The 13,861-nt window shown below is 43.3% G+C and overlaps 1 protein-coding gene across 1 annotated transcript in view; it reads left to right on the top strand.

The window, feature by feature from the left end:
* The window catches only part of nlrc5 (NLR family, CARD domain containing 5), a 201,130-nt gene that overhangs the window by 44,183 nt on the left and 143,086 nt on the right, over positions 1-13,861 (top strand). Inside the window, exons 7-12 of the mRNA XM_052027934.1 lie at positions 3,408-3,491; positions 6,455-6,538; positions 6,627-6,710; positions 10,615-10,704; positions 12,532-12,594; positions 12,694-12,762. Of these exons, the coding sequence (XP_051883894.1) occupies positions 3,408-3,491; positions 6,455-6,538; positions 6,627-6,710; positions 10,615-10,704; positions 12,532-12,594; positions 12,694-12,762 (474 nt within the window). The remainder of the gene's footprint in view (positions 1-3,407; positions 3,492-6,454; positions 6,539-6,626; positions 6,711-10,614; positions 10,705-12,531; positions 12,595-12,693; positions 12,763-13,861) is intronic.

Below are 13,861 nucleotides of genomic sequence, written 5' to 3'. Positions count from 1 at the left end.
CCTGGATTGAAAGTAGGGGAAAGGCATGGCATTCATCCTGGGTTACCGGTGTAGCAGAAGGCCCAGTGTTAAAGACGACAGACCAACACCTTGAGAGAACCAAAGCCAAAGCAGTTAAGTTGTAAGTTTAAGCAGATTCTGATCTTCATGCCAAAACCTAAAGGACATTGGACAACCCAAAGGTTAGATTCAAAGATATGCAGTTTGCATTGTGAAACTACTTTCACAGCTAATAGACTTCCCCAGCCTTGATTTCTGGCTGGGGCTTTCCTTTAGCCTATTATACACACATCGAAACCATCATAAAATATCATTCAGATCCCTTCCCATTTCACACAGCTTTCATTACCCATTCTTTCAACCTGCCTAAATCTGCCTGGAATATTGTAACACAGAGGCTATTATTTATAAAGAATACTTTTACCACATCGCCCTCTCTGTGCTCCATTGGCCCTGCCCCTCCCTCTGTCCGCCTGTTCCCTCAGCACTGCTGCTTCTTCCACCTGACCCCTCCCTTATGTTGCCCCTCCCTCCGAGCAGCCACTCAATCTTTCTGCTGGGCTTCCCGATCCTCCTGATGAGGAGACGTGAGGTTCTTAGTGCCTTTCTTAATGCATTTCCTCCAACTTGAGCGCTCACAGCCACAGAGATGAGTGATAGGGATGTTACAGTTTCTCAAGTCTTTGAGAACATCCTTAGAGCTTTTTCTCTGAGCTCTGTTAACATCTTGCTGGAGATTGGAATGGAGTGCCTGCTTTGTGAGTATGGTGTCTATTAGTCAAAGTCAGGTCTATTGTCATATGCACAAGTATATGTATGCACAGATGCAATGGAAAACTTACCTGCAGCAGTATCATCACAGGCACATTGCATCATATAAGCAGGACTCACAAGAAAACCATAAATCAGACATAAATTATACACAATCTTTACAAGAATGAACACAATTAGAGCACACAAAAAAAAACAAAGTCCATTTTAGTGCAGAGTGATCAAAGTGGTCACAGTGTTGCTGTACTGTAGTGATTAGGGTTGTGCCAATCGGTTCAAGGACAAAATGGTTGAAGGGAAGTAGCTGTGCTTGAACCTGGTGGTGTGGGACTCCAGGCTTCTGTACCTCTTGACTGATGGTAGCCGTGAGAAGATGGCATGGCCCGGATGGTGGGGATCTTTGATGGATGTTGCCTTCTTGAGGCAGCGCCTCATGTAGAGACTACCAATGGTGGGAAGGAATGTGCCCATGATGTATGACTGAGTCCACTGCTCTCTGCAGCTTCTTACATTAGCCCACACATTGGAACTGACTGAGTGTAATTGGGGCCTCAGTGCTGGGGATGTTTGCTTGGGAGAAGACTTTGAGATTGGTTTGCTTATCCCTGCCAATGGATGTGGAGAATTTTCCAGATACTACTGGTCAGTGGTGCCTCTCCAGTGCTTTGTGTTGCCTATTGTAGGTAGTCTAGCTCTCCGAAATGTACAGAAGGTCAGGGATCACTAAAATTTTATCACTCTTTCCTCAAACAAAATGAAACTTAGATAGGCACATGAATATACAGAGAATGGGGGGATACGGACTTCTATAGGCAAAAGGGACCAGTTTAGTAGGCTTTTAATTACTCGTTTAATTAGTTCAGCACAACATAGTGGGCTGAAGGGCCTGTTCCTGTGCTGTACTGTTCTATGAAAAATTAAGGGTGGATCTTTTGCATAAAATTAGCATAACAGACTAGAATTTGCATTTAGTTGGAAAGTCCCCACACCTTGCTCTCCAACCCAATGGCTTATGTTTGTTGTATAATGTCAACTGACATTTACTCCCTCCCTTTCCCCACTGTCTTCATCTTTTCATTCTTAGCATGTATGAAGATTGATTTGACCGGCAAAGAGTCACTGGCCAGAACAATGGGTATTCTGTTCATCTGCTAGTATCTGAATGCCCTCCATTTTCCTTCCTTCTCTTTCTGCTGACTAACACCAATGGCGTTAAAGAGAGTTGCTTCAGAACAACGTAAGAGTACTACAGCCATACAACAGCTGATGGCATTAAGGACAGCTATGTCCCTAGGCGGAGGAGTGGTACCAGGGAAAAGAAGAAGAAAGGATGGTTTCTGGGCAACTCTCTTCTGTCGGCCTGCTAAGACTGGGATTGATGGAGTCCCGAGAGCTGGCTCTTCCCAAGCTCTTCTGGGTAATGTGCAATGGTCAGGTGCAGGTGAACCCCCTCCCTTACTAGTACCATTCCAGGCACGTTTCTTGGGGTCAGAAAAATGGCCTCCATCACTTCCTCCTGGTTTTCCATATCTCACAACAATTGTCCTTGAACTTCTGTGAACCAGACTGGTAGTAAATGGTGAATGATGCCATGCTGTGGAGGGTTCTGCCCTAACCAGAAGCTAGATTGAGATGAAAACAGAAAATGATAGAAATATTCAGCAGCTTGGGCAACACGTTTGGAGAAAGTTAATGTTTCAAGCTAATGATCTGCCATTAGAACTGAACTGAGGTGGACTGACCTTGTTTAATGTTGAGTTGTGATCCATGAGAGAGAGAATGAATGGCTTGGCTTTTATCGCAGGGCAAAACAACCTGAAACATCGGTCGCCATATTTTCTAAACCATTTCTTAAATGAGGAAGGGGAGGTATTGCATTGTTGAGAAAGCCGTGGGGCCAAATTTGATAAAAGTGATGTGCAATTCGCCCACTGACATTGGTCGAAGGAGAGACACAATTCTTGCTGCCGACTCCGATGACTTCAGCCTACACCAACATTTGAGCACAAATTATCTCTCCAGTGTGGTATCCAGCATAATTTGCTGCACAGATTTCATGTTTTTATTTTAGGGATTTACAAGTCTCAAAAAAAATGAGACAAAGTTACTCTATTTTCTCTTCATTTGTGTCATAGCTTGATATAACTAGAGGAAATCTTCACAGCCAATGCTATCACTAACATCCACTGCTTCCTCATTGACAGGTTGTTTGGATCCTTGATTTGCTAGATTCCTTACGATATGATACAAGTCTGTTTTTTTAGCAATTGCCACAAAACAATTATCTTTTAGGAAATTATTGTTGATATTTGAGACTCGGGGTACAACAGCGTGAGCTGGGAGTGTTGTGAAATTTCAAGCAGAAGATAGATAGAGAGTACTCCCCTTTCATTCCCCCATCATTGACCACACCCCCGATCCATCTTCTCACACTGCCTTCCCCAGTAGTTGTGTCCACCTGTGACTAGAGGGAGCCTGTGTGGGATAAGTTTTCGTACAATCTGATCCTTTGCATTCCAGTGAGGGAAAGAAAGTTCTGTGATCGTATTGAGTTCTAAGGATAATACTGTCTAACAAAGGATGTTGTATTTATAGACCTGTACAAAAATCGATATTAAATACCTTTTCAATTATAGGTTCAAAAGCAGGAAATATGAGGACAAATTTGCTCAAACGTTATCTGAAGCCATTCCTAAAGTCAACAGCCTGAAGAAGCTTATGTAAGAATTTACTAACATTTTAATTGTAAGCCTTGAAATTGGAATGCATAGCTCTGCAACCTGGATATGGGAGTAGTTAAATCCATTTGCACCTATATTTTGTACTTAAGTAACACATCACATGATTTTGGACATGTTAGCACACATTTCCAAAGGAAATCCTGCCTTTCAGGAAATTGGACCGGGCAGTTCCTGCATGATTCACCCCAATCCTGATGTTATTTCCCTGTTGCATTTTGCCCATGTAATGATGTCATCAAAGTAACCAGCATATATGCCTCGCTTAACAGTAGGAGTTGAACCGCAGTTCAACAAGGTGTATGTTATGCTGAAAAGTAGGGGAGACTTCATCCTTCAAAGTGCCTCCTGGAAATATTGATTTTATATGTTGAAAATCATCCCTTGTAATTTTTATTTCTATAAAATGTCATTGTCAGCAATTGTCAGTACAGATTGGGGCTTCTGTGATGTGATAACTGCCGTTTATAGATCCTTTGGTGTGTGAATCAATGCTGCTGGTTTTTCTGGAGGCTCAAGCCCATGTTCTGTCCTTGGGACAGGTCTCTGGAAGAACCTGGAGCTGTTACACCCCTCCCTGCTGCCTCATATTCCCCTTCCTTCCCACTCTTCATCTGTAGTCAACAACAGTACACCCCTTCATGATGAGTTTAAGGTATTCTATGCATGTTTTGAACAAAAGGGGACTGGTTTGTCACCACCTACCCTGACAGCCTCCAAAACAACTGAACCCGTGTTCACCATCGAGGACGTAAGATCAGTCTTCCGGAGAGTGAACCCGAGGAAAGCATCTGGCCCAGATGGTGTCCCTGGCTATCCCTCAGATATTATGCTGATCAGCTGGCAGGGATATTTGCAGACACATTTAACCTCTCCCTGCTTCAGTGTGAGGTTCCCACCTGTTTTAAGAAGATCACTATCGTCCCAGTTCCTAAGAAAAACAAGATAACTACCGACTGGTGGCTCTGACATCCATCATCATGAAGTGCTTTGAGAGGCTGGTCATGGCACGCATCAACTCCAGCCTCCCAGACAACCTCGACCCACTGCAATTTGCCTACCGCCGAAACGGGTCTACAGTGGTTGCCATCTCCCTGACCCTACACTCAGCTCTGGAGCATTTGGACAGTAAAGATACCAACGTTAGACTATTGTTTATTGACTACAGCTCTGCCTTCAGTACTATAATTCCAAGCAGACTCATCACGAAGCTCTGAGACGTGGGACTCAACACCTCCCTCTGCAACTGGATCCTTGACTTTCTGACCAACAGACTGCAATCAGTGAGGATAGGCAGCAACACCTCTGGTACAATTATTCTCAACACTGGCACCCCGCAAGGCTGCATCCTCGGCCCCCTACTCTACTCCCTATACACTCATGACTGTGTGGCCAGATTCTGCTCTAACTCCATCTACAAGTTTGCAGATGATACCACCATAGTAGGCTGTATCTCAAATAACGATGAATCAGTACAGGAAGGAGGTAGAGAGCTTAGTGACATGGTGTCATGACAACAACCTTTCCCTCAATGTCAGCAAAACAAAAGAGCTGGTCATTGACTTCAGGAAAGGGGGCGATGTACATGCACCTGTCTACATCAATGGTGGTGAGGTTGAGAGGGTTGAGAGCTTCAAGTTCCTCGGAGTGAACATCACCAATAGCCTGTCCTAGTCCAACCACGTAGATGCCACAGCCAAGAAAGCTCACCAGTGCCTCTACTTCCTTAGGAGGCTAAAGAAATTTGACATGTCCCCTTTGACACTCACCAACTTTTATCAATGCACCATAAAAAGCATCCTATCTGGATGCATCGCAGCTTGTTAAGGCAACTGCTCTGCCCGTGACTGCAAGAAACTGCAAAGAGTTGTGGACACAGCCCAGTCATCACGGAAGCCAGCCTCCCCTCCATGGACTCTGTCTATACCTCTCGCTGCCTTGGTGAAGCAGCCAGCATAATCAAAGACCCCACCCACTTGAGTCATTCTCTCTTCTCCCCTCTCCCATCAGGCAGAAGATACAGGAGCCTGAGGGCACATACCACCAGGCTCAAGGACAGCTTTTATCCCATTGTTATAAGACTATTGAACGGTTCCCTTATACGATGAGATGGACTCTTGACCTCACGATCTACCTTGTTATGACCTTGCTACCTGCACTGCATTTCTTCTGTAGCTGTGACACTTTACTCTGTATTCTTTTTTTGTTTTTACCCCGTACTACCTCAATACACTGTGTAATGAACTGATCTGTACGATCTGTACACAAGACAAGTTTTTCACTGTACCTCGGTACAAGTGACAATAATAAACCAATACCAGTCTCAGCACACGATTGTCATTGTGGCTGCCTATCTAATAAGTACCAACATGTATTAAAAGTGAATGCTGTGTTTCACTGTCTCTTAAAATGCTACATAACACCTTCCTAAAGCTAGGATGTCCTAATTTTGTCTTTCACTTGATATTAGTGCTAACCTTTGCAACATTTAGTGCATCAAAAACGTGTGCAATCCAATTTCCAGGCGTACAGTATGTCTTTGTGCACTTGGCCATTCAGTTTCTATGAAAAAAAAATCAAATGTAAAGGAAAATCGGGATCTTATTGCAAGTTCTGTGAAGTCCACAATTTTCCAGGCTCCGATGCATTTCAGGTACTAGCATGTGTGGGCCTGTTCATGTGTATTGGCATCAAGCTGCATGCAATCCATGCCTGGACCTTGCAGGACATGCATTCAGAAACAGGACTTGCAGTGCTCGTGATGCTTACTTTGTGTAACTTAAAGAAGCCTAACCCGGGGAGCCCAGTGTTCAGAGCCTGCTTCACGTAGATCTTTTTTTTAAGTAAAATACTTGCCCATTGCAGTAGTGCAGTATCACTCATTTTCTATCTAAACTGTTGCTTTAACTTGAAGATACTAATGTAAGCTAAACTTGTGATTCCAGCCTTACATCTTGCAGTATTGGTGTGAAGGGAGCAAGCCCCTTGACTTCTGCACTGGGAATCTGTCAGCAACTGGAAGAAATAAAGTAACTATCTCAAATATGCCAAGTTATTCAACTTTAGTCTGCATGTCACCATTGTTGCTCACCTTTCCCTCTTTCTATTTCCTTCCAGCTTGCACGATAATGAGCTGGGGGATGCTGGGATAGAGATGGTCGTTAACATGCTCCCTCGAATGGCCAAGCTGAGAAAAATCGAGTAAGTGAAACTCTTGAGATCGCAAGGTATGCGTGGGTGAAGGAAGCCATCTTCGTTCATCCATCCAGCTGCCAGGCTGAGGAAACAAAAGAGCACTGATCCCATTTTCCAGTGCACTGTGGTGGCAGGAGGAGGAGTGGATAGTGGAGACTGGAAGTAAACTGTGGGAAAGGATTGGTGAGCCTCTGACCAGTTCCTTACTGTCTCCGTCGTGATCCTACAAATTTTAGGTTGCATCGAGGAGGAAGATCTCCTTTCTTTTATTTGCTGGATCAATTACTCTTTTCATAAATAAAGAGTACATTTTCTTGAACTGACTTACACAGCAAAGAAAATGTTGCAGTCCACAGCCAGATAGGCAAAGTATCCTGGCTAAAATCCACATTGTGCTCTATGAACCCCAAGAGGAAATCTTCAGATGGGTGCAAGACTTGGAGCAATTGTGTCCTGTGTTTAATCTATTTAGAACAACCAGGTTAATGCCTACCATAAAGTTATGTTGATAGGAGTTTGTTTCATGGGCAAGACACAAGGAACATTTCCTCTTTTGTAGGTACCCAGAATGATTCTGTAGACATAGCAGATCTGAACCTCGTGTTTGTTCATCTGCTCAGCTGAATAAGATTATGTTATTGATACAAGGTGTTCTTTATTCTACTCATACACAACCTAAAGTCTCAAGTTAAATATTTATGTTTAGGCTATGTGAATGATGTGACCCGTTATTTAGGTTATAGCCATGGAATTGTACCCTTTTGCTGAAAAATCTTTGCATGTATCACCTGAGACAAACAGTGAGAGCAGTGCCATTTAATAGTTAGTGGCTCTCCATTATTTTCTTTGATTCATACAAAAGTATTTGGCCATAGTAGAGGTTGCAGGTTTGGGAGGCACTGTGGGAGTTACTGTTGTGCTTCTCATTGATGATACCCTGCGGCGGTCGTGCACTGCACAAGAGGGAGTGAATGGTTAAGGAAGATGGATTCCCTGTTGGTTAAACAGGCTGCTTTGACCTGGATGGTTTTGGACCATCTTAGTGTTGTTGAAGTTGCACCTATCTAGGCAAATGGAGATGGTTCCATTCCACTCCTGATTTGTAGATATGGGATAGTTCTTATGGAATAAGGAGTAGATTCACCTGATGCACGATGCTAACCTCTGACCTGCTTTTGTAGCCGTAATGTTTATGTGCCCAGACAAGTCAGTGTGACCTCCAGGAAGTTAATAACGAAGTTTGAGGATTTGACTTATTATAATGCTTTTGAATGCCCAGGAGAGGTGGGTAAATTCTCTCGCTCTCTTGTTGGAGATGGACATTGCCTGGGACTAGTGTGGCATTGCTGTTACTTGCCACTTAACATTTATGTCAATATTTTCCAGGTCTTGCTGTGTGCAGGCACAAACTTCTTCATTACCTATAAATGGAAGTGAATCCTATAATCATTAGCAGACATCCCCACTTCTGATTTCATAATAGAAGGAAGGTCACTGATGAAGCAGCTGAACATGGTTGCCTCTAGGACCTTAAGGAACTCCTGCAATGATGGCCTGGAGCTGAAATTATTCCTGGAGCTCAACTACTCACTATTATCTTTCTTTGCATTGAAAATATATTGGCAGCACATTTCACTTTGTTAATATACTAGTAATCTCTTTGTTATTTATTGAAGCTTTTCTTATTTTGCCCTATTGTTTCAATGTATTTTTGGCCATTAGACCGTTGCATCGTATCTTTTCATCTTCTCAACACTGGAGGCCCAGGATTGCATCCTCTTCCAACACTTGCACCATGTTGCACTCTGCAGTGTCACAATTGGTTTATGCCATTCCCAAAATCTCATATCTCTGAACCTTGCTTCCACCCTTGACATCAAGGCAGCATTTGACTTGAGTGTGGTATCAAGGGACCCTGGTAGAAATGAAATCAATTGGCATCAAGGGGAAAACACCCTGGTGGCTGGTGCCACAAACTGTGCGAAGGAAGTTGGATGTAACTGTTGGAGGTCAATCTTCCCAGTCCCAGGAGTTCCTCCGTGCAGTGAGTGAGGCCTTCCATCTATCAATGACCTTCCTTCCATCAAAAGGTGAGAAGTGAGGCTGTCTGCTGACGATTGCACAATGCTTGATTCCATGCACAATTCCTCAGCATGAATCAGTTCATGCCTGCATGTTGCAAGACCAAGACAATTTTTTTTGGGGGGGTGGGGGGGTGTGGCTGAGAAATGGCAAATAACTTTATGCCACAAAAATGCCAGGCAATGACTATCTCCAACAAGAGAGTGCAGTCACTGGTATTGTCATTGTTGAGTTCCTCACCATCAACATCCTGGGGTGTCATAATAGACTAGGAAATCAAGTGGACTAGTCGCACAAATATTGTGGCTACAAGATCAAGTTAAAGACTGAGTGTCCTCTGGCAACAGACACCATCTACAGCTCATCAGGAGCCAGATAGAATACTCTCCACTTGCCTTCGATAAGTGCAGCGCCAGCAACTCTCAAGAAGGTTGACACCATCCAAGACAAAGCAGTCCACTTCATTAGCACCCCACCAGTCATCCTAGGCATTCAGTCCCTCCACTACTGATGCACAATGGTTGCCTAGGCTATTCCAATATCGTCTCCCAAACCCACAGCTTCTATGTCCAAGAAGGTCAGGGGCTTCAGGGATATTAGAATTCTACCATCCTGTCTAATTCCTTCATTATTGTCAGATCTAAATCACAGAATTCCCCACAGTATTGTGCACATCCTTTCACCAGTTCAAGAAGGTGACTCACCGCCACCGGCTTCTGAATAGCAATTAGGGATGGAGAAATCATGCGGACCTTGCCAGTGATGCCTGGATGCCAGAAATGTGAATCAATAAGTAACAGATATGGAAAAGTTATAATTAATGAACATAAATTTCAAAGCACTGTTTCTTTGTTAATGTGAAAGCTGGAAATGTTCAGCAGGTCAGGTAGTATCAGTGGAGGAAAAAAAGAGTTAACTTTTCAGGTCAAGGTGCAACTTGAAATGTTAGTTCTCTATCTTTCTCCCCACAAGTACAGCGTGCTGAGTATTTATAGCATTTCATGACCTTATTTCAGATTCTGAGCTGATGCAGTATTTTGCTTTTGATATCTCCTGGTTATTGTTTCCTTGTGGTTTTGCACTGTTTGGTATACCTGCATTTTTTTAACTAGCATTGAGAATCCAGGAGAGCAACGGGACATGTGTCTTCCAAATACTATGGTCCCCTAGAATTTGATTCAAGCAGTTGCACTTTTCTTAAATTCAACTTGATTTCTTTTATTCCTTCCCCACATGGAGAGAGAGAGAGAAGTGTATGTGCACAAATATAACTGAGTTTGTGCATGTGTGTGTGTGAGCACGACCAGCGTGTGTGTGTGAGCACGACCGCGTGTGTGTGTGAGCACGAGGTACGTTTGTGCAAGTGCATGTGTGTGTGTGCACAGGTGTGTCTGAGGCATGTGCATTGGAAGTGTGTGTGTGTGGAATTATCAGCTTATGGGAGAGTCTTATTAGATCAGTTGTTCCTTAGCTACTCTTCCTAAGTTTGTAGAATATGTAAGTTCTATAATTGAAAAACACGATGATGCTGGAGGAACTCATCAGGCCAGGCAGCATCTGTGGAGAAAAGCAGCCAGCCAATGTTTTGGGTCAGGACCCTTCAGGACTGAAGATAGGAAAAGGGGGAGCCCAATATATAGGAGGGGAAAAGTAGAGCAGTGATAGGTGGACTGCTCTGCTTTTCCCTCCTCCTATTTTTCTCCACGGATGTTGCCTGGCCTGCTGATTTCCTCCAGCATCATTGTGTCTTTCATCTAGATTCCAGCATCTGCAGTCCTTTGTTTCTCTGAGTTCTATAATTGTAGCTTAACTGCTTCTTTTATTCCAGGTTAGGTGGCAATAACATCACCGTTGAGGGTGTCCTTACTATTGCAAATGTTTTAAGGACCTGCTCAAATATCCTGGATATCCAAGTCAGGTAGGAGAGGTCTTTGACAAAAATAACCTGCTTCTTCTCTGATTAATGTAGAAAATATGGTTGTTATAGATTATGCTGTTCTTCTGGATACTTATTTTGATGTTCACTTATAGTTATGCAACTTCATAACTGTGTTGGGGAAGTGTTGCTGAAAAATGTGTCCCTATCCCAGGGGACAAGGAGGCGGTCACGCTGAGGCCTCAATAGGGTGCTGGAGTTTTATTTATATGCTGGTTTAGGAAAGCATTAAGTTGCTGGAGAGGTTAAGCAGAATAACGTGTACATTTTTTCCCCTCAGTTGGGAATAATTAAACTCTTTTAAAGCTGTAACTAAATAATTAAGTAGCCACACTGCAACTAAATGCAATAATGTTCTTTGAAAGAGCAAACTAATGTAGTGCTTCCAATGAATAGGCAGGTGCTTCATAACTTAGAAGTAACTGTCCAACAGTTAAGTCTTGTTTTGTATGAAGCTTAATGTTTTTGTGTGGCTTCCCCTGAAATGACTGAAAGTCTTATTGTTGGAGTGTTGAGATGGTTTTGCTGACAAATGTGTCAGATGATGAGAATAATAAACATTACTGGTTTCAGCCTAACTGGGCGTTTTCACCATGATGAAGATCACGTTTCCAGGGCAATTCAGTGACCCTGCTCACTGGGGCTGCTAGAAAGGGGACAGGCTCTGGCATGTTTTTCTTGAAGGAGATTGAGCCACACAATTGGTGCTTCAATGTTATGGCACCATCCCTGATGCTTCAGGGTTGGCTCCCCACAAGGGGACCAAGGGACTGGCTACTCTGCCATTAAGTCCAAAACAGCGGAGAAGAACCTGTGATTGCAGAGTTACATATTTCTTATAGTTCTCCCCTGACTGTTAATAAGGGCACAACTCATCATGGAGTAGAGTCCAGGAAACTCTATCTCCAAACTTGACTATCCCAATGCTACCAACCTCCTATTTTCCAGCCTCCGTAAACTTCAGCTCATCTGATGCTCTGCTTCCCATAACCCGATTCGTTCCAAGTCCCGCCCATCTTGCGACCTACTTCCCAGTCTACCAATGCCTTTGTTTTAAAAGTTTCATCCTTGTTTGAGATAAATGAACTTATCATACAACAAGTTGTGTTCAGGGAGTTACAGTTGTGCTTGCTTCCACCAGGTTGGGGAGGAATGCTCGACTTTTATTACAAAGGGGGAACAAGGAAGTCCTGTTACAATTGTACAGATTGCATCTGGAATACTGTGTGCAGTTTTGGTTTGAGATGGTGCAATGTGGATTCACTGGATTGATTGTGGGCTTTATTGCTTCGGGTGTAGGTCAGGCTAGTATTCAATGGGTGTGGAAGAATGAGACGTTGTCTTATTGAGACTTATAAGACTCTCAGAGGCACTGACAGAGTAGGGGCACTATTTCCTATGACTGACGAGTCTAGAACCAGGTGCACAGTCTCCGGATAAGGGGACAAAAATTTAGGAATGAGACAGAGAGAAATTTTGCTCAGAGCATTGAGAATATTTGGAATGCCCTGCCTTAGACTGCTCTGGATGGTCATTGAGAAATGGCTTGAGGCCCCTTCCTTGTGGTCTTGGGGAAAATCACCCTGTTCTTAACCACTAAAATGTACTGGAATGGTTCTGTCCTCAGCATTTCAGCTTCATACTCCTTGTGGCAGATGTGGGACAACTTTAACTTTAGCAGCTGTTCTTAATTGGTAGCACTTTGCTGTTTCATAGTCCAAATAATGGCACTAAATGGCATCATCAGGAAGTTACTTAAATAAAAATGATGAAGCAATGAAACTAATTTATAAATTGAATTTCTTCCAGTGATGGTGGGAATGTGGCAACAATTAGATTTCTAACAGACTCAACAATCAGTCCAGTGGACAGGTAACTCAGTTTAAATTTGAAGTTTAACGTGCCAGTACATTTGTTCTGTTAGCTACAGGGTTTCAGCAATGCATCTTTCATTTTACTTTGACTTCACAGGCCTTCCATGTCCTTGTCACCTCCTATGGAATCTGAAGGCAGTCAGGAGGCAGTTCTGAGGAAACTCAGGTAATGGGTGGCATTCAACAAGGGTTATCTTCTGGTACTCTATCTTTCTTAACATGTACAGGCTGTGAGGAATGTTGCCCAGTGCCAGCTCAACTACTCAACAGTGGTTGCACCACTGACTACAATAAGCTACAGTGGTGAGTGTTAAACATGAGGGGAAAGAAGGCATACTAAGATAATTACAGTACAGTGGTGGAGATAGGGGGAGAAGAGGGAGCATTCTGGAATTACTGAAGTAAAACATTGGAGGTTGTTTTAGACTTTGTGCTGCCAGACATTAGTGTTGCCAATCAGTCGCGTTCCCTATCAGCCACTTGGTATTAGACCAACACTTCCAGGTCAGGTAAGGCACAGTTGATATTGAATGACCTGTGCTCCTCCCTCCCAGTGCCCTGGTTCCCTTCCACTGCCTCGGAAAGGTGAGTACTGACAGGTGACAATATGTGCCTCTGACTTTGGATCAAATGCCAGACAGGAGAAAGCAGCTGATGTTTGAAATTATTTGCATGCTGATAAGAAGCCATGCGAAGCCCGTGCTTTTTGGAATTTTCCAATTGCACTCATGCTTTCAGTTCCCTTGCCTGTGATCAGAACATTTTGGGTCCAAGACCCTTGATGCAAGGTTGCCAGATGTGTTAAAATTGGAAGTTCTAACCTACAGAATTAATTGTTCACACTGTTCAATCTTGTGCATTGTTCCCCAGCACAGACAGTCAGCTATTGTTTTGATGTGTGCAGTTGGTTGTTTGCATGTTACAGGAAGAGCTGCATAAAGCATTGTGTGTGTGCAAGAGCTGCGAGCTGATAACTTGTATTTAACTCTTGTTTTGAGTTGTGATTGTATTCTGCTCGTCTTGGAAACAATAGGTATCACCTGTATCAAATGTCAAATCTGATCAGGTCTGCACAGCGACGTGTTCCTCCATGCTGGCCTCTCATTGCAATAACTTGCTTTTCAAACTTGTTGTATGACAGTTGATCAGTTGGCACCAGATGGAAATCACTGACAATAGAGAATGAGTCTGGTTTTCAGTAGGAGCTGACACAGTCACTGCATCTTACTTGACACAGAGTATGATGCTAATGGATTTATAGCAAT

Source organism: Pristis pectinata, chromosome 13 (genome assembly GCF_009764475.1).
Source record: "Pristis pectinata isolate sPriPec2 chromosome 13, sPriPec2.1.pri, whole genome shotgun sequence".
Lineage (NCBI taxonomy): Eukaryota > Metazoa > Chordata > Chondrichthyes > Rhinopristiformes > Pristidae > Pristis > Pristis pectinata.
The sequence above is the reverse complement of the archived record's forward strand: the minus strand, read 5'-3'. Positions and strand labels throughout refer to the sequence as shown.